The following is a 21,024-nucleotide window of genomic DNA, read 5'->3' on the forward strand; positions in this document are numbered from 1 at the left end:
GGGACAAATGACTCAGTGTCCCATGTGCTAGGCCCTGTACAAACATCATAAATGATGTCACTGCTTCAATGTTTAAAAGCTCTAGATTAGTCTAGAAGGGTGATGTCAGAGGTCTTCCCAGAGCTCTGTACATCAGGGAGACACACAAACTTGAAACTTCACTCAAAGCCTCACCATGCAGCAGTAATAATCAAATATTTCCTTCTTTCTTTGTCCTGTGAAATTGCTCTGGAAAGAATGTAAGTTTTCTTACCATCAGGTGATCTTTTATCTCCACCTGGCGGTGAGTCGAGATCAGTTGTTTCTGCTTCGTGCTTGATGCCTTTCAAAATCTCAGAGGCTCCTGGAGCTACTTCAGACTCCAAGAGCGAAGGCACCAACACGTGATCTTCCTGAGTGCATCCTGTGGACGTGTCAGGCACCTGATCTTTGATTCTGTTGTCTTTGATCATTAGGGTGCCTTCTGCATCTTCCCAAGGAGTAAGCAGTGGTAAAGGCTTTTCCAAATAAACACTGTCACAAAACGGCTGCTGTAACGAGAGCTCATCCTTGGCACAATGTCTGCTGCTAGAGGGTGCGGTACCAAGAGATACATGGGAAGGTGGAGTGCACATCACTGGTGACTGATCACTAAGTGTTCCCTTAAACACAGGAGCATCATTTTCAGTTACATGTTTGGGTTCTTTTACTATGTCATCAATCAGCTGATTATTTGAATCAGATTCATGGTCTTCATTATCATCAGACAGAAAAGATCTGGGGAAGAATATATGCTTAGCACTTGATTCCCTTTCTGCTGCTTCATTGCCCACTACTATGCATGTGTTCATTCCATTGCATGTGCTTGACGGGGTATTAGTGACTGAAGTGTTACTGATGTTATGTTCTACCCCAGTTTCAAATCCATCGGTGTGTTCATCTGGTATTTCTAATTCGTCACCGGTTATTGCTGTACGGCCAAGACCAGAATATTTTCCAATTTCAGCCAAAGCACTCATTTCTTTTAAGCTTTGTTCTGGCATATCAGGTAGAGTAAAATCAGTGGGAATAAAATGCATTTGAGAGTTCACTGTTTGAGCTGAATCAAATGCTGTTTCTTGATGGCTTGCTGGAGTATCACCTTCTTGGAATATATATTTCGGATCTAAGGATGTTACTCCTAAAACTTCAGTGGGGATCATAAGTGAATCAATTTGCTCAGTAACAACTTTCCTTTCTATACCATATTCTTCCAAAATTGCAAATGCAGAAGGCTCCTGAGCATTAGGAGAGATAAGCTGATAGGATTTATTGGTCTTTCCTTGATCACAGTCCTGGGGACTGTCACTTTCAGATTGTGCCTCCAACTTCCGCATTAATAACTGATACTTTGAATCAAAATCTGCCTCTTTACTCATATCTGACAGTGTGCAAATCAGCTGACTATCTTTGTCTTCGGATTCCACCTCAGTCGGAGAAGATGGGAGAGAGGCATGCCTAGCATTGTACTCCTGGCACACATCTGGACTGCTTGATGCCTCTGAACTCCTGTCTTGGTCACAGTGACTTAATATATCAGGATTTTCGCTGTCTCCTTTCAAAGTGAAAAGCTGCTCAGCATTAGTCCACAGGTCAGGTTCCACTGAAAACAGCTGATTACTTTCTTGAGGGTTATCCTGTAAAATATCTGGGATAAGCGCAGTTTGGGGAACTAATATATTCCACCCTGGACTTGACTTCTCTGTCATTTCAAAAGATAAGTCTTCTACAGTAAAAGCACCTGATGGGGAGCTGTGCAATTCTAGTGTTTCACAGATATCCAGTTGTTGTTCTTGAGGAATGAGACTTGCATCTCCCTCACTGTCATTTGGTTGAGCAAGTAGTGTGTTTTCTTGAACTGGTGTATTTGACATACTTGGTTCACAATCTTCTGAGAAACGATTCTGTGGAGTCAGATGATCTCCCTCATCTGTGAGAGAAGGCAGCTTTTTCAAGCCGCCTCCTTCTTTGTCCAGAATGAAAGGATCAATTTGCTTGAACTGTACACTATCTTGATCTATTTGACTATCATGAATATTCCTAGGCAGTGCTAGCCTTTCATTTCCTTTTTCACTGCAGTACAGGAGGGGAGCCTGAATTCCTTCATTACTTGGGTCAGTGAAATGTGCATCTCCTTGCTCTTCATTTGGTATAGGTGGTCCCCAGGAGTCCTGCTTACTGTTTAACTGGTTTGCTACAGGAAGATTTGAAGCAAAACACTGATCTTCCACTGGCTTTTCTTCACAAGTTCGTGAATTCCACCATTCTGAACTGCCATCTGGAACACCAAATGTTTCTACTGTGGACCCTGGTTTGAATCTTGAATCAGCTTCCAATGACTTATTCCACAAATCTAAAGCTTTTGAAGAATATTCTTCGTTACCACCAACTGCAGAAGTCAGTGTAGTATCTTCACTCATTTGATGCAAACACGAGTCTTCTGTAGAACCTGTTTTTCTACCAAAAACAGTCTCTTGAGCTTTTCTCTGAAGCGTTTCCCAGCGGTCTGAATGTCCAGAAGCCTCATTAGGCTCAGTTATAGTTAAGTCATCCTTTGATATATTCCCAGCTTTAACTGTTTCAGGATTCTCATTTAAGATGCCTACCTGGACCTCCTCTTCCACCTTACGCTTCGCACGTAAATTCTCTTCATCTGTTTCAGGACTGGGTTCATTGGATTGTGCATAATCCTCTTCGATTTCAAACAGCCTGTGTTTCTTTTTCTCGTATGTGGAATCTTCACTAATCACTGCTGGACACGCATCTGAATTCTCTGAATCCTCATTTATTTCGGGACTTGACAAAGAAGATACAGTATCATCATCTACATGGGCATTCCAAAAATCTAAATTTTTAGGAACTTTGTGTTCAGTGCTTGTTTCAAGCCCTTCTTGAAATTCATTCCCAAATTCATTTCTTTTATGAACCTCCTCAAGCTTTTTATCATTTGTAAAATCCCACATACCTCTACTCTCTTTGTGATGACTGGCAACTGGAAGGTCTCCCCATGCATTCACAGATGCATCACTTAAATCAGGACTTGTTCCACTTGAGTGTGTATAATCATTTATTGAATCACTCCACATACTATCTTCTTCCAAATAACTTTTGATCTGTATATCTTTAGAAACGCTACTTGTGGTGTTTGCCATTTCAAGGACTTCGCTTGCCTCAGGACTTGTTCCAGGAGAATGCAAATCTTCCCCTGGCTGTGAATTCCAAGCAGTTTGGGGAAAACTACCATGAAGTGTCATACACTTCTCTCCAAAAAGGTTATGAGCAGATTCTAAACTTTCAGGATTTTCAATTCTCCCAGCATCTGTGTCATGTGAAAATGAACTTTTAACTACAGACATATCTGTAACGTCAGGAACACTGACATACCCAGCAGAAGGACTCTTCTGAAATTCAATTTGTGGAGATGCATCAACGAAAGATTCTTCATGAGTGCCGCTCAGTTCTGGGCTATCTTCAGAAGACACTAACTCAGAATTATAAAGGCCTAAGTGATCAGGAACCACATCAGATAAGCTATCTTTCTCTTCTCCTAACACTTCTGCTGCTTCATTCGTTAAAGGAATTGATGTGGCTAAGTGAGAACCACTCTTCCCAGAGTCACTGCAGATGCCTATGTTTCCAGGCATTTTAGAAGATTTATCCTCATGATTATCACTACCCCTACCAGAACTTTCAGAGATGCTTTCCATCTCAGGACTTGGTGCATCATCTGTCACTGTAGCCTCCTTTTCACTTTTCTCAAAAAGTGGCTGTGATGTTTCACTATAACTGTAATTTTGTGGCCTGGAGTCATCAAAATGTTCGTAATTTCTATCTTCCTCAGAAGCACTTAAAGATTCTGCATTGTTCTGTAATAATTCTTTCCTCTCTTCCTGACTGACTAAATTACTGTCATTGGAAAATGACACATTCTCTTTGTTCAAAGCGTCCAAACTAACACTACTCCTCACTTTTTCTAGTGAGCTGGCAACTTCACCCATTGACCTGTTTTCTTCTGAATCTGCATTACATGAAGAGTCACTGTCACCTTGCTCTGGTTTGTTACAAATATCACTAATATTTTGCTGTCCATTTGTTTCATCTGTTCTCTTAAATTCCTCTTTTCCTTCCTGAGAGATGGCGACGGTACTGTAGTTCTCCCTGTCTTCCTCATAGTCCTGCTCTGCCTGCAAACTCCATGAGTTTCGCTCCAGCACTGACTGCCGACTATCCAGCTTTTCATTATCATCAGCAGTGTTTTGTGCTCCTTCCTTACCCAGTATCTCACTTCCTAAGTCAAATGCTTTCAGGTTCAAATCGTTACCAGCACCTGAAGTTGCTGTAGGTGTGTCTGTGTCTTCTACAGGAACATTGCTCACTGTTTCTACGTTTTCAGATGTACATCTACTATTTAGTTCATTCTGTGGTGGTGACAAGTCATGCATTGTTTGATTGTGTACTGGTGTTACTCTTCTGTTTTGAGAGACAGAAAGGTTATTTTCACCAGTAAGTTTCTCAGCTGAAAAATACTGATTAGCTGTTTGTTCTGAATTAAGTAAAGGTGTACCAGTGGCAGAAAGAGCAGTAATCTCAGAACTTCTTTCTTTTAATGGGGTTTCGTTATTTAAGGGTGTGCTCCAGGTGGCTGTGTTTCTGCAGCTTGAAAAAAGCATGTTTCCAGGGGATAATGGTTCCTTATCTGCTTTCTCAAATACTGTTGGTTCATCTAAATTTGGGTTCATGAATTTACCAGTAACTGCTTCTTTGTCCAAATCTTCGTCCTCATTTTCTCTTTCATCTCCCACATACGTAGGTGATATATATGAATCAGATGTTGAATAATTGGTGTCTAGTGGAGAAACAACTAAATCTTCACCAATGTTTGATGAGCTAAGGTCTGAGCATTTATATGCCAAGAAGGTATCTTCCCATGGCACCACTACTTTCGTTACTTCTTTCCTGATATTTTTATCATATAAATTCCAGGTCTCTATGTTTTCAAATTGTTTTGGTCTATGTTTAGAGTCAACTAATACCTTTTTTTCCTCTGTTTGTAACTTGAAATTGTTTTGCATATTGTTGATACTAAGATTTTTATTTCCAGATGTTCCATATTCTTCTCTTGAATAGTATCTCTCTTTATCCCAGGCTTCTGGAGGCACCTGAATAGGTGGGTTTTCAGTCTCCTTGTCCGCTGTCATTTCTGAAGAATCTGACAAGCTAGTTTTTGATACGGCCCATTCCTCAGGATTATTCGCTGATTTTTTTTCTCTGTCCAGTTTGGGCATGTTCCACATATTTTCTGAAGATTTAGCAATATCATCTGCATCAAACTTAGTCCAGACTTCATAAGAGTCTCCAGCCAGTTGACCACCTTTCCCTTCACCAGCACACCACACATCTGATACCACAGGTATTGGCTGACTTGCCCTCCATGGGTCAGTAAAGTTCTCCAGTTCTTGCTCTGCCTTCTCAGAAGAAGCAGTTTGCAAACACGAACGCTCAGTCTTTTTCTCTTCGTTCTCTAGGTGATGATTATCCTGTTTAAATTGGCCATCCCACAGACCTGCTCTTGTGTATTCCATTTGCTTTGGCGGTCTCTGCAGGAACACAGAATCTGAGGCTCTTCTTTCAATATGTTCCCGTAACAATGGACTTGCTTTACAATCTTTCCATAAGACAGGGCTCTGAAATACAGATTCCTGCTCGCTTGAACTCCAAGTATCAGCATTTCTGGACTCTAGGTCAAAGCCATCCCACCAGCTCCCATACCTAACACGAGACTGAGAATAGTTTGTGCTATCCATTTCATTAATTTTTTTAAATACATCTTGTGGGAAAAATAAAGGCTGCCCATTATCTAATGGTGAAGTTTCCACAAGACTGTTCATAGGAGTTGGTGGAATTCTTGAATCAGCAGATTTCAGCATTTCAGGTGAAGAATCACCCTCAACTAAATCAATCAAGCTTGTAGTTTTCTCACATATATCTCCTGGATTCTCATCAAATTCAGCTAAATTGTCTTCCTCATTTGTTGTCATTAGTAAGTCAGTTGAATAATTTGCTATGTCATTTTCTAGTAGGTTTGCCTCATTGAGTTCTTTTTGCACAGTGGGTGGTTGTCCTTCTGATGAATCACTATTAAGGAAAAAGTCATCTGCTGGGGAACAGTCAACAGAACGAGAAGACGATTCAGATGGAGCTGTAACCACAGGTGCTAGGTCAAAATTGAAAAGATCAAAGTTATTGCTATTGTTTCTAGACTGAGGTTTTTGTTCTTCTGCTATTGTACCTTCAGGAATAGGGCTATAGGAATCAAAACCAGGCAGAAGACTGTGATGGGAAGCAGCACCTTCTGCGATAGGGCTATCATCACTAAGAAAAACAGAGCTCTCCTTGGAAGATCGGCTGCTTCTAATAGTGGCCAATCCACTGTCTGGACTCACAAGGTCCACATTAACGTCAACATGGGCTGGTATAGATCCATTGAGATCTTGAGGATTTTCTACAAAATTGGCAGAACTGGGTTGTGGTTCTACATCAGAACCATACAACTCCATAATACCAGAAGATCCTTGTGAAAGTGGAGCACTCCCAGCAACAGCTTCAGTAGAAGAAGTTCTACTGTTTGATACCATTTCTGGTTGTCTTCTATTTATAACTTCCTTAACTATAAGAAAGACTTGATCACAGGTCACCAGACAATTTTCTTGATGATATATGAGAATTTGGTCACATCCACATTCTAGAGGATCCAGCTCCAAACAAGGATTCTGACATTCTTCCAACTCGCAGCAGATCTGTTGAAAAACAGCATGTTTCAAAAGCCACTGCAATCGTGGGTACAACGGCACAGTACTATCTACTTCACTGTGTAACAGCCACGACTATCTGTTCTGGTTTAACTATTTCTTGGCCATTTTGCTGTAGTAGTCTTCTTATTAACTCTAAACAGATGAAGTATTACAATTCAGGATCAAAATATGTATTATAGGATTAGCAAGCATATTTACATGAAATTATACCATTTGACTTGCAAGTTCACTTTTCATCAGTAAATCAAAATCTAAAGAAGTGTTTAGTTGTTGCCATAAGAAATCTGAATCAAATACACAAAGCGTACCAAAGGAAACAAGTGTTTCTAGAAGGTGATAATTAGATTCATGAAATAGATTTGTACTGACCCTGAAAGCAATGAGGTCATTCAGGTATCCATCCCTAAAATCAGAAGTACTTAAGACTGAGAAAAAGCTACAGGAAGTTGCCACAGTGGTGGTTTCTTCCACTGGGGGATGAGTGTAATGAAAAAAATGCACCTGTCTTTGGATAAGCTAAAATCACAGTAATAATTTGGCTTCATTTCAGAGCATAAATTCTTTAGAGATGAACATACACATATAAGTGTTCTGGTCATCACCTTTTATAATGTGTTTGTTCATGACTCACTGTCAAAGTCTCATTGGTGACACTGCATTAGTGACATGACTGTGTCAAAGTTACAATACAAAACCAAGTCAAAACAAGTGGAAAAAAAGATCTAGTTTAGCTAAATTGAAAGTTTTCTTTTTTCTCTTTCTACATTTCTTGTGACCATTTGCTCTTTCTGTTAGACTCTCTGAAATAATCATTAATATCTGAACTTTTTATTTTGCATCATGTAAATAATACAGCCATTTCAAATAGCTACTCATCTGCCAGCCAACTGTAGCTACTTATCAGCTCCACTTAATTATACAACACATTGTCATATACTATTTTAAAGAATAATTTTTTTTCAGAAAAGATATCATTTGATTCTTCTTCCAGGTACTTACTTGATTGCCTAGCTCTAAGTTTTCTGTATATACTGCTATTTGCCGTTTGGTTTGCTCTTCATCTGACAAATAGTTGGCCAAAATGACAAGTACATCAAACGCATATTTATCTATGAATGCTTTCAGATCACCAACAAGACTCCTGTGTACCATGCAGTCCTGAAAAATGGCAAGAAATTAGATATTAAAAGAAATGTTGATATATTTTCCTTGCTCTTTTCATCCAGGTCTACGGTGAAAATAGCTAGAAATGTTAAGACACATCAATGGCTGTAACTAATAAGAGGATTCCTTTCATTTGTCAAAACTGTCAAACAAACAAAAACAAACAAACAAGATCCAGTCTCACAGTGCGGTAATGGGCACTTATTTATAAAAAATGCTAAAATAATAAACGTGGGCTTTGCCTTCTTGAAGCTCTATTGCAGAAATGAAATACTTACCTGTTCCTGCTGTTTGCTTTTGCAAGGCTGCTTAAAAGTGACATACTGCTGCAATTTCTTGAATAAAAACCCTTTTTTGTTAGAAAAATAAAAATAATTAATAAAATTTGTTAATATTTTAAAATAATTATATTAAAATTATATTTTTAAGGCAAAATCAGGCACTCAAAAGGAGAGTGCAGGTGCAAACTGAAATAGCACCCCTTCACATGTGCACTATGTCACATGACTGTATACATTTTTCTATTAATTATTTACTTCCTTTAGATCTCATCCTATGCTCTTTGAATTCTGTGCAACTCTTGCCAAAACAATAATCTCCAAAAATAAGGACACAGTGAGGCAAACTAGTTTTAAAATCTCTTTGTATCAGATACGGCTATTTTCATCCAATAAAAAATGCACAGAATGAATGTAAACACTGTGTTCATTGTTCCTATTCTCATTTACACTTTGATCGGGGCAATACAGAATCATTTAGATTTTGCAACATAAACCATGCACTGCTCTTTCTGATCTAGGGGCATAATGCACAAAGTACAAATCTCTCTCTTTAGTCCTCTGTCCCGACAACTGCCACTGAAATAAGGAACACAGTCTCAGAATTTTATTCTTATGTTTCTGCTATTGATATTTGAGATAATTTATTGTCGTCCTCTAACTAAGCATAATCTCATATGCTCTAATAGCTTTTCTGACGCTGCCAAGCTACGCTGGCCCTGAATAAACAGCAGTTCGTCATGAATACAACACAACTGTATATGCAGATTGGCATTTTATCCCCCCACATCTGTCTCCTACCTGATAAATTACTGTTTTGGTTACATATATACAAATACTATTTATTAATCTGCTCAAATGTGTCCACAAAACATGTTCCCTCCCTGTGAGTTAAACTTCAAAAGAAAATCTTTGTCAAATGTTTTGAAATTATAAAGATTCTTTTTCTAGATCAGATATGAAGTTCCCCTTTGATGTCTGCATAGTACTTAACACTGAGTTTTATGTGAGTTTCATGCAGAGTGCTGCGTAAACAAAAGTCAGCTGTCATTTCGCTGGTGGACATTCATATGTGAAATCTGAACAGGGAGTTGCGGTGAGAAATTATAAGAATGTCCAAACAGGTAATACTTTTCTGAAGGTTCACGCACTGGCAGTATTTAAAAAAGTATCAAAATGTGGCTGAGCATACAGAAGTGATTGCAGTTACCCAGGCCTAAAAGCTATTGGGATAGTCACAACATATTGGAGTAAAAAACGTGAACTAAAACAGATTCCAAACCATCTGAAAATCCTGACAGCTCCTCATCTCAGCTGTCCACTCACAGCCAATTCAAGCAAAATGGGTGGTCAAGGGGAAGGATGTGGTCCAAGCAAGGATCTAGTCTGCAAAGTGTTTTACAGCTGTCCATAATGTAAATAAATGGTAATTCTAAAAAATGTCCCAGCTCTAAAGTTACGTGATGCTTTAGTTTCTATATTGCACTAAGTTTGTATCAGCTTGTATCAGGAATTAGAAAATTTCTATTAAAATCACCTAACTGAACTGGAAGCCTAATGAAAGTGACAGTGACTGCAGGAATTTCTGTCTTCATACCAGCCAGCATTTGGCATTCACAAAGCAGTAGGTTGGGAAGTGCAGATAATCTTACTTCCTGTAGTATTTTGAAGCAGAACCTCTTAATCTGCCCCACATAGGTAGGGAAGACTCCCCTGCAACAAGCACTGCCAACTGGACAGTCACTATATGCATGCAGGGCAACAGGAGGCATATTTCTAGGAATTAAGGCCAAGAACTGCCAAAGCAGTCACAGAACAAGACAAGGAACTGATCAGAACAAGACGCAACATTCATGTGCTAGCAGCCGCTTGGCAGTGTGGAATGGTTAACGCAGCAAGACTGCGGCACCTTTCAGTGTGGCACCAAAGGCCATACGATCAAAAGTCAGCTCTCTCAGTCAGAGCTGGAAATAAATAAGTAAAACGGCCATGGTAACAATTCTGAAGGTGCTGAAGCCTGAATTTGCATTATGTCCTACTGTCTGCTAACTTACATCGTACAGTCAAGAGAAACGCTGGAAAAGCGATGCAGCAGTAGGTGTCCCATTAGGTTGCTGCTTAAGTGGGGAAGCTGTCAAATATAAATCCTCACTGGAGCAGCTGGACTGAAGAGCTTCACACTGGATCACGCTAATACAAACACTAATAGGTCTGTACTACCTACATCATCACCTGATCCAGCTACCTGAGGCTCTCTGCATTTCTTGCACGCTCTCGATCTTACTGTTATCATGCACAGTGTGCATTATCTCTTCTTGGGGTTCTCCGCAGGTTGAAGACTCAGAAAAGCACAGAGATTAACACAGAGCATGCTACCAGTCCCTCTCCATCGGGTGCCAAGACATACAAGGAGACTAGTATTGCACTGCATGTTCTTTTTCTCCTCTGGGGACAAACAAGATGCTCAGCTGAATGGGACTATTTCTAGCCAAGACGTTAAGGGCACGTGTTATGCGATATTAACCGTCCTAAACAGCATACAATTAGAATAAGTATTACATGGCATTTAATTTTGACTTGAGAAAACAATGGCTAGAGCCATTCAGATGTGAAAGTCTGGAAATCTGGCACATCTGAAAGCGGAAGGGAATCTTTGTTTCATCTCATCCTCAAGTGGTACCTGAAATCTGTGCAGACTTCTGACAAGGCTCTAGCATGAACACAGACATTCTAAATGTTTGATTTATGCTATATAAAATTCGTTATTATCTTCAAAAGATTCTGAATTACTAATTTATGACAATGTCAACAGTCAAATGATTTATGAGAACATAAAATGCCTAAAATTATACATTTACATATTTGCTTTTTCTCATTCACAAAAGTAAGAGAAGTTTGGTTTCACATCCTTGTCACAAACTTTTTCTTTCTACAAGATATTGATGCCATCTCAGAAGTTAGATAGCTACGGCAAGATCATTCTTGTTCATACTAATCTTCATTTGCTTTCCTGACTGGCAGGACAAAGGAAGTCTTAAAGTGGCCCTATGTAAATCCTTAATCCGTGACTTAAGATCAGGCAATTATTTTGAAAATACCTAACTTCAGCTGTTAGGCTCACAATAACTACAATAATTGCAACAAAAGCACTGCTCCTCATGTTCACGAATTCTCAGCGTCCAGCTCTGCTCAGAACAACGACCACCGCTTTCATTTATATAATCCGAGAGCACTGTGTGTAAGTAACATATCTCATGTGTGTGACATACCAATATTAATAAGCATAAAGCTACCTGGACGTTTCCAGAATGCCTCTTCATAAAACAGGCCAAACTATATAGCAACAATTTCATGACACAGGCACTAAAACAAACCTCTTGTTCCTACGCTCAGAGAGGGGAGACAGCTTTGCCTGACGCCGTTCAAAACCACAGGCTGCGCATGCTAGAACAAGTGCTGAGACTGACAACCCGCAGACAGCAATTTGCAAAACATGGCAAGGTACCCAACCTTGCTATCAACTGATGAGAGATCTCTCAGAGCAACATGGGAAGGGGTATAGATGTGCTAGCACCATGCACCACATTGAAGGAAAATGTGTTTACCTACTGACATGCAAGTCATTTGGGATTTAAAGGATTTAAAAACCTATGAAGGCAAGGGATATTTTACTGTGACATCAAATCAACACTGATACTGAGGAAGTCATTAAGGCACATCAAAATACAGGCCAAGTCAAGCAAAACAATCTGGTCATATTTAATTTATTACTTTTCTGCACAGCACGTCAACGAGACAACTTCCTGCTAAAAAAGTCATTACTCAGCAGAGGTGTAAAACCCAAGACTCCCAATTGTTTTGTGGCATTAGGAAGAAGATAGAAACTCCGCACATTACTGTTACTGAACAACTAACATTCAAGCACGTGACAACCTACGTTATTAAATTTTCTTGCCTATAGTCATTTGAATAACCAACAATAAATTTTTCTCATCAGTACGTACTTCATTAAGCATATCCACAAATAAAATGCATAATAAACAAAGTTCATTAAAAGAACAGGCCAAAGAAAAAATTTGCTGGAAAATGCTATTAACTAAGCTACTGAATAAATCAGCAAGATCAAACTGTATGTCTTACAGCACCATGACTCCACCGATCAATTTTTTGGTTGACTAGACTATTAATCAAAGCATTAAATTAATTATTAATTTTTTAAATAAGCCGAAGTAATTTTGTTAAAGTACTTACTATTTTTTAAAACTTAGTTTGGCTAAAAAAAAACCCTCAGACATCCATAAAGTTTACTCTTTTAACTAATAACAACTACATAATTCAGACACCACTTTCACAAGCATTCAAACGTTCAAATAAATAAAGACTTTCATAAACAAGAAACTCTTATAAATTAGTAAAGACTATACATTGAAAGATAGGGTAGACATATGGCTCCTTCCACAAATCTGCTAAATCTAAGTAAACAACCAGAATGCTGCATGTATTGTAAATGCTAACAGAAATAAAACATTTCCTTCAGAAATGGAAAAATGCTAATCATTTCAACAGTTAAGCTGTAACATCCCAAATTATTTACAAGCACTGTAAAATATGCTGTTGATGAAGCAGCGTAGTAAGAAATATACTGAGATACTGTCAAACCATGACAAAGGTCAGTCAGCTATTCATTTTTTTAGCATTTTCCCTCAGTTTATTAGCTTGTGTTGGCTTAAAAATTAATATTTGCATAGTGCACAGCAGGTGAACAGCATGTATAAGCTTTATCAGTTGTCATAATGCCCCCTAAATAGCCTATACCAAAAGAATGGACAGTAAGAATACTTGATGTATACTTACAAATATTTAAGTAATATTTGAACTAAACAGAATTTGAACTAAATAGAATCTAACTGTAAATATATTTTGTAAGTGCACTGGCAATATAGTTATCAGCAATACAGATACTGGAAAAATTTAGTAACTTAGCAGTTCTAAAAATTTGTGCATTTGTTTCACCTAATCTATACAGAAAGTTTATATGGTTGTATGTCTACAACTTAACAATAGGTTGAACATTTCAAAATGATAGCTTTTGGTGGTATTATCCAGGTAAATTATTGCTTAAAAAAACAAGAGACTTCTAAGTATTTTTGATTATGATTTCTTCAGTTATTATGTGGTACTATCCAGGTAAACTATTGCTTAAAAAACCAACAGACTTCTAAACATTTTTGATTATGATTTGTTCAGTTATTATGCATTTCTACAGTGAAAGACAATACAAATTTTGTCTAGGCTGCATGCTGTTGGTAGAAATGAAACTGCTTACTCTGAAACTTGATTCTCTTATAGGAATCTGGCTTTTAACCAAACAGTTAATGTGACTATGAACACAACGATCATGTAAAAGAAGGAAAATGCCTGAGAAATACTCAAAGAGAATTTGTACTTTCTCTCTCTCTAGTAACACCTTCTGATTCACGACAGCCAACAGTCAATTACCCTAGCAATCACTGTAAATGTACATTACACACACTTCTGATTCTTCTAAGCTGTGTCAATATTAACCTGACCAAATTAAGAAAAAACTGTCTCTTTTGTTCTTCACACTTCTCACATGGAGAGCACAATATGGCTTTTGTCAGAGGTGCTCCATCATTTTGGCTCAAGGAAACTGTCAGTACAGTTTGGGATTTGTTATTCATGGGCAGATACCCTGATGGGTCTAATGAAGCCTTTCTGCTGACAACTCATTTGCTAAAAATACCCAACCATCACAAAATATAAATGAGGAATATCACTGTATCACATTACAATTTTCACAATCAAAGCAATTATCACGATCCAGAAGCCGATACATACTGCTTTTCACCTTATCCTCTTAATATTTCATGGTCAATACTTCTGTATCCCAGTTTCTTTCTATGTGATCACTGATAAAACTTTTATGACATACTTAAATTGCAATATAATAGGGTAAACACCAATGTTATAGCACACATGCAGAGCTAACAGTCTGTGTGCCATTTGCTGTAAATTCCACTAATTACTCGAAGCCCCCTCCTGAAGAAAAAAAAGCAAAAAAGCAAGAAAGACGATCAATTTTTTATAAAAGTTTTCGGGTAAGGTCACTAAAAGTAGGAAAACAGTATAAAGAGTATAAGTGTTTATGAAACTACACCGGAGTCATAGAAGAGCATATGCACTATTGTACCTCTTTTTTTGTATCAACGCCACTGGTGAAACCACTCTGTACAAAATTCAGCATTCCAGTAAGGAAAGATTTTTTTTCTGGTGTACATTTCAATCTACCAAATAGCAGCTCTGCTGCTCCTACATTGACTAATCTCATAAAGAAGAACAAAAGTAACAGCTAATTCTGCTTTCAATTTCTGCTGCCGAAAGTTCCCAAGGAGCAGCTAGCAACCAAAGAGCCGGAGAACGGGTATCTGAGAGCTTGTTCAACCCTCTCCTATAGAGGCCCCTATTACACGGTATGTTTCACTTCAGGCATCCTGAGCTTAAGTTAGTAAGAAATCAGATTAGTAAGAAATTTAAGCAGGAAGTACAGCATTCAGAAGCACTACCTATAACGTGATGAATTTCTATTTCGCATTGACCTCACCCCCTTACTACACGTGACGGTTGAGTTTTTACAGGACCCATCATTTTCATTAAAGGCAGAATAACTCCAAAAAATACAGCAAAGATGAAAGAATTCAGCTGTAACAAGAGAAATGATCACGCTTTATTCAATTAAAGTACGTTTGGACAGTTTCCCAGTGGACTATCTTTTTTTACAGCACCAGTACACTTCCTGTTTGTATGTCTTAGCAATGATCCAAACTTTATGAATGGAAATTTCCGCTAAACAGCTTTTACCCACACTTGATACAAGCGCCAACTCTCTGTTTTCAAATTCACAATTTTCCATTTTGATTTGTGTTTAACTAGAACTTATCAAGATGTCTGTGTTTGATATGTGTTTCGCACAGCACAGGACTTCCAAGAAAGACCAGAAATTCTCAATTCATTTAGAAAATTCCAAAAGAAAGTTACTCAGCCAAAATTCAGCTACATTATTCTGCACTTTTGGAGCTAGCTAAAACAACCAGCCAGCTTTGAATTTAGCAGCTGAGATACAACGTCTGCTTGTATCAAAAGCATATCGTAACTTTAGCCTGTTTAGTCTGGAACATCCATCCCCTCAGTGGATGGATACCTGTCTTTAGCAGCGATTACTACCTAAAATTACAACTGGGATTCTACCTCCCCCTGAAAGAACACCAATTCTTACCCATAAGCAAGACAACCCCCAGGTTGAGGTGCATCACTAACCTTCCAGATTCTTTCTAAAAGCCTAGTCCCAGAAATATAAAAGGTTCAAAATGCTCCCTAGCGTCCATGTGGATTCATGGGAGGGCGCGCTCAGCCAGCTCCTCACGTATACATTCAAAGAACACAATAAACCAGAAGGGTAGGAGTCGTTCTGATAAGGCGTTGCTGTTCCTGCATGAGATAAACATTAAGCACTTAGCCTAGGGATATAAATATAGATAATGGTGCGCATATTGTTGTGATATGCGCTAGGACGGCATGACGGTATTAGATGGCTGTCATCACAAAACCTGGAAGAGAAGAAGTTTAGCAGCAGCACAGGAATCAAAAAGAAGATGTACATCATCTGGTCTGGTGAGATGAAGACGAAAGTCCTTATTTATTTCTATTTTCAAGGTAAAAAACTCAAAGAGCTTGTATTTTCTCCCTTTATTAATGGATGTTTTCTATAATACAAACACTGTGACTCATAAACATGAACAGAACAGCCATTTTTTAGCTTTTTTGGCAACTGAAGGATGTTAAGTAGTTGCAGGTTAGAAATACAAAACGTAGCAAAACACACCGATTTCATTTTCAAGTTTAGAGGCTAAATTGCCACCTTCTTTTTTCAAGTGCATCCTCAAAACTGTACCTCTGTGAAATAATTAAAGGGACAAACTAGAATACTTGCAATACTAACAATTTGACTTTTGCCTGCAAGCAGGGAACTACAGGGAAATGTACTTAGTACACTATGTTAAAATGTATTCCCACTAGTTCATTTTGAAGGCAGGAGCACGTATCTATTGTTCTGGAGAAAACTGCAGGGAAGGAGAAGTCTCCTATTTTTAAACCACACTTACAAATACCCAAAGCATAAAGGTAAAGGAATCAAGGGATCTGTTCATGCCACACCCTTAAAAGCAAACATCCTCTGTGCAAAATATGCACAAAATACATTCAAAATGCAGAAGAATCACTATAGAAAGCTACAGGATCGTATATATTATTAATTAGAAGTATTACACTAATGTATTAATTAGAATACATTAATTGCTTCAGAAACTAAGAAAAAAATAAAAAATTGTCATATCTTAGTAGTCAGTAGGCCATGTGGACATAACGGTGATATCCTTTTTAATCTCCTTTATATAGTCCTGTTTTCTGATCCTAGGTTAAGAATTTCCATCTAATTTTTCAGTAGCTTATACACCACTTGAAAGATATTATTGAAAAAGATACCACCTAACACTTCAGTCACAAGCTTAATATTTACTCACATACTATATTTGATTTCACTGATGACTGATTAACGAGTAGTAAGAAGTAAAAGGGTGACTTGCTGAGGTGATGAATTAAAACACGCAGAAACATCACAAGCATACACACTGACCATGAGCTGCCTATTTTAGCCAGCTAAGTCTCAGGTGTAAATTTATATGCAATAATTCATACCTTACAAAATAACTCCCATGCAAACACGGTAACGCAAAAACATATTTCTGGCTGTCAAGAAAATTCCTGGAAAAATTAATCAACCATTCATCCATTCAGGCTCTTTACATACCCTTTTGTCAAAGAGGGAATACTAAGAGATTTCTTTCCTCTTCCACGCACTCATTGCAATGGTTTGTAGAATCCATCAAGCCTGAGTTGATTTATTGAACTGTCTCTTAGCTCAGCAGTATAACTATAGCAAATGAACTGGTAACTTCTCCAAAAACAGCAGTGATTCAATAATATCTGGTTTATTTAATTCCTTCTAACTTCAGATTAGCAATTTCTTAAAGGGACTGACTTGCATTCTTTAGAAGTTCTATCTGCAGTCTTGTACCTGAATACTTTTTTTCCCGTATTTCCATTCCACTGTTTTTTTGACATTTTGACTTTTGACAAATATAGTTCTGACTTACAGCTGTCTGAATCCAGAATCTACCTAAATCTTCACACTAGCTAGTATGCTTCTATTATTCGTTGATAGTTTTCATATTTAAATCAGCATTTTAGAGTCTTTTATGTGAGCTATCTTATTCATCACGGTATGAAAACCGAGAAAGAATTACCCAACGAAAGTCCCTACCAATTTTTTTAATTATGTAGACAAGTTTGCATGCGTATTCAAATAGTTTTACATTTATCTAATCACATCACTGGTAGTGAGAATTGTTATAAAAAGTAGTTAAGGCAGAAAGAATAGAGATATGCCGAGCAGTTTGAAACACTGTTTAAACACGGGTTTTATCGCTGAGCATCGTCCATTGAACCCCATGGAGCACATTTATCACTCACCAGCTCTGCATTTTTCTTCATAAAGATATATGACCTTTGCCTATTAGATTTCATTAGCAGGGCACCATACAAGGCTCCTCCGCAGATGACAGGATAGAAAGCTAAACAACCTCGCCTGAAGGATTTGTGAGAACAAGCCCATCTTCAATCTTTGTCCCTGGGAGGCACTTCTAACACCTGCCAACCACAGCACTATCATCAGAAAAACATTTAGAGATTTATCTTCAGGCTGGTGATTATAAGAGATAATTTGTTTGGAGTATGGATAAAGTTGGTCTAGCATAAACAAACTAGAAGCTCAAATTATACGACGAACCTCATTAACTATTGATTTAACCACTGCAAATTCATGAACGAATGCTGTATCAAAATAATTTTTAATTCTTCCTGAAGATATAATCAAGGAAAAAAACCAAAATGCCAAGACAGGATGGTTTAAAACTGCTGAGCTATTCTAGGCATTTTTAATGTTTGCAGCCTAAATTAGACATGAAGACTTGTTCCATCATAAAAATGACAACAGTATTCAGTTGCCATTTTCCCTTAAACTTACAGCTTTGTTTGGCAAAATGTGCTATATCTCATACATTACATTACTCTAGTGGGATGGAGCTGCATTTTCTCTCTCACTTTCAGAGAGATGGAGACAGCGGAACTAGATAAAAACACAGTAGCAAGAAGCTAGCAATACTGTAAGTGGATACTATCATAGACACAGTCAAAAAAATGATATGGAATTTATACCATTTCAATCATAGATTTATATATATATATATATATATACACACACACACACAATGTGTATATATATATATATATATATACACACATCACACATATCCCTTCTGCCTGTCACAGAAGATAACTTTCTCTTAATCTTTGCAAACTGCTTTCACTTAAGCTAATAAATCATCAGCTCTTGAACCAAAAGCATATTTAGAAATAATGTAGCTGAGTTAGTCCTGAAGGCATTACTTCTATTTTCTACACAATAGAAACCAACCTAGTGCTCTTTGGTAAAGGAGAGAAAAGGGCTGCCAGACTTCCTATTTTGGCTTCAGCTTCCAAGAGATTAGCCAGCAAATATCCCTCTCTTATATTCCCGGGACATGGCCTAGCAAAGTTTCAATCTACCTTATTTCCGTAAGCTTCCCCTTTCCCTAACACAACTATGACAGCAGGGGAAAATTGATTTGTATATAGGAAGTAGAAGGAAGCCTACAATTCCAATATGGCACATCTAATAAATCATTTTATCTAACTGTACTTACTAACAAAACACCAATGGTTTTTAGGCTAGGATGGACTGTGAAAAGAACAGAAATCTTTTAGATGGGACTGGAAAGCTTGGAACCAAAGCAATCAAATGAAAGACAAGGAAATTAAGAAAATGCTCCCTGGGATAACATTCCCTCAGAATTAATTCCTTCTAGAAGGGAATGTTATTTAACGTGAAATGATTATTTAACCTGCCAAAAACAAGCAAATAAATATATAAATCTTCTGAGAAATATTTTCATTCAATTTGAGTGTTTCTTATGCACCGAGACCGCCATGCAGATCCACTCAAAAGCTAACCATGTGTTCATACCTTTTGGTTCAGTTACCAGAACTTACAGCAATTTATAATCCATTACAGTCTCTTTACTTTCAAGTTGTTTAAAGGTTAAATGACAACTTTAAATCCCAACTTACTGGTCTTTTTCATAAATTGATCATATACTTTGCTAATTAAGGTAAAGCATTTCATGATTTAAGTACAGGAACGAACCATAGTTATTTAATCATTGAAGTTATTTCACTCCATTTACACAGATGAGCAAATGAGTTAGTAAAATAATTAAACTAGAATACAAAAAATTTTTTGTATGTAAAATTTTTTTAATGCACCCACATTAGCAGCTTCTTGGGAACTGACACCAAGTTCTCCGCTAAATAAGCACAAATTTTAGAAATGTGCTGTAAATTAATTTAAGTCGGTATTGCACTGAATGCTGGCACCTTGCTGAACCATGAAATGCTCATGTTGTGTTGCCTTGTTAACATGGAATAGCCTGAATCTGGAAAACAGCCAGAGGGAGAAGCTGGTTTTGGTTTGTTTTCCTTGCTCATTCATTCAGGTCTTCACCTTTTGCCTGAGGAAGCTGAAGATCTTCCTCCAAGATACACTGAAACAAAGAGGGATCAATGTGTTTTCAGTGGAACTGCCCTTAGCCTGATCTGCACTGCCTATTTCTAGATAGGAACTAGGCCCTGGACAGAGATCATCAAATCCTGTTCGCTGAACTTTGCCACAAAAAAGCCTAGCTGGCTTACAAATACGAGTACCAGTTCAGCTTCTTGTAGTTCACTTAAGTATTCCTAAGGATTCTAATAAGAATCTTACGATTATGCAAGTGAGATGCCTTTAGCTACTCATTTATTAAACAGTCAGTTCCTTCAGAAGAGATAAGAAAGTCACTACCAGCACAAGCAAAAACAGTATAACACAAAGTTCTCTGCAGAGGCCTGTCTGAGGACATGCACTCGGCTACACGGGGCATAAGCTTAGCGGTGGCACCCTTGTCTCTGTTTTACATTTATAGCAGTCAAGACTGTGCAGGTTTCACCACTGAGATGGTTCAAGCTTCGGAGAACAAAATACAAACTGCATGTGAGATTTCTTGTCTCACAGATAGATTTTGGGTGGCTACTGACACACAGGGCCCAATTCTCCAGCACATACACTTTATTCAGCTGCATGCTTCAGAAAAGTATGCTTTCCTCTCCCTGTAGATGGGTAGAAAAGACAACCGAGACGCAAGGCAAGACAGTACCCAGAGCCCAACCCAGAGTTAACCACACTAAGGCAGAGGACCTCTGCTCTGCTGACACCAACATTTATATCTAGTTTAACAACCAGCTTCTCTCAGGGCCCAAAGCAGCAGGAATACACTTTTAATCTGGTTCTAATTCCATTTGACGCTTACATGCAACCCTCAATGTTCCGAAAGAAGTAGGTCTATGAGTGTTTAAAAAAAAATCACTCTTCACTAAAGAACAGTAACACAGGGATTTTGTTGGGGTAAGCAAACAGAAAAGCATGCATAGCTGTAATGAATGCCTTAAAAACATTAACTTCTCCTTTACTTCATGAGTGCTTATAG

The 21,024-nt window shown here is 37.9% G+C and overlaps 1 protein-coding gene across 5 annotated transcripts in view; it reads right to left on the minus strand.

Annotated features, from left to right (window-relative positions):
* Nucleotides 1-21,024, minus strand: part of LOC104152058 (protein prune homolog 2) — a 143,636-nt gene that overhangs the window by 52,608 nt on the left and 70,004 nt on the right. For all 5 annotated transcript variants that reach the window (XM_068927079.1, XM_068927077.1, XM_068927078.1 and 2 more), the window contains exons 7-8: nt 7,830-7,988; nt 254-6,815 (exon numbers count right to left, since the gene is read on the minus strand). In XM_068927079.1, the coding sequence (XP_068783180.1) occupies nt 254-6,815; nt 7,830-7,988 (6,721 nt within the window). The remainder of the gene's footprint in view (nt 1-253; nt 6,816-7,829; nt 7,989-21,024) is intronic.

This window comes from Struthio camelus, chromosome Z (assembly GCF_040807025.1).
Source record: "Struthio camelus isolate bStrCam1 chromosome Z, bStrCam1.hap1, whole genome shotgun sequence".
In the NCBI taxonomy this organism is placed as follows: domain Eukaryota; kingdom Metazoa; phylum Chordata; class Aves; order Struthioniformes; family Struthionidae; genus Struthio; species Struthio camelus.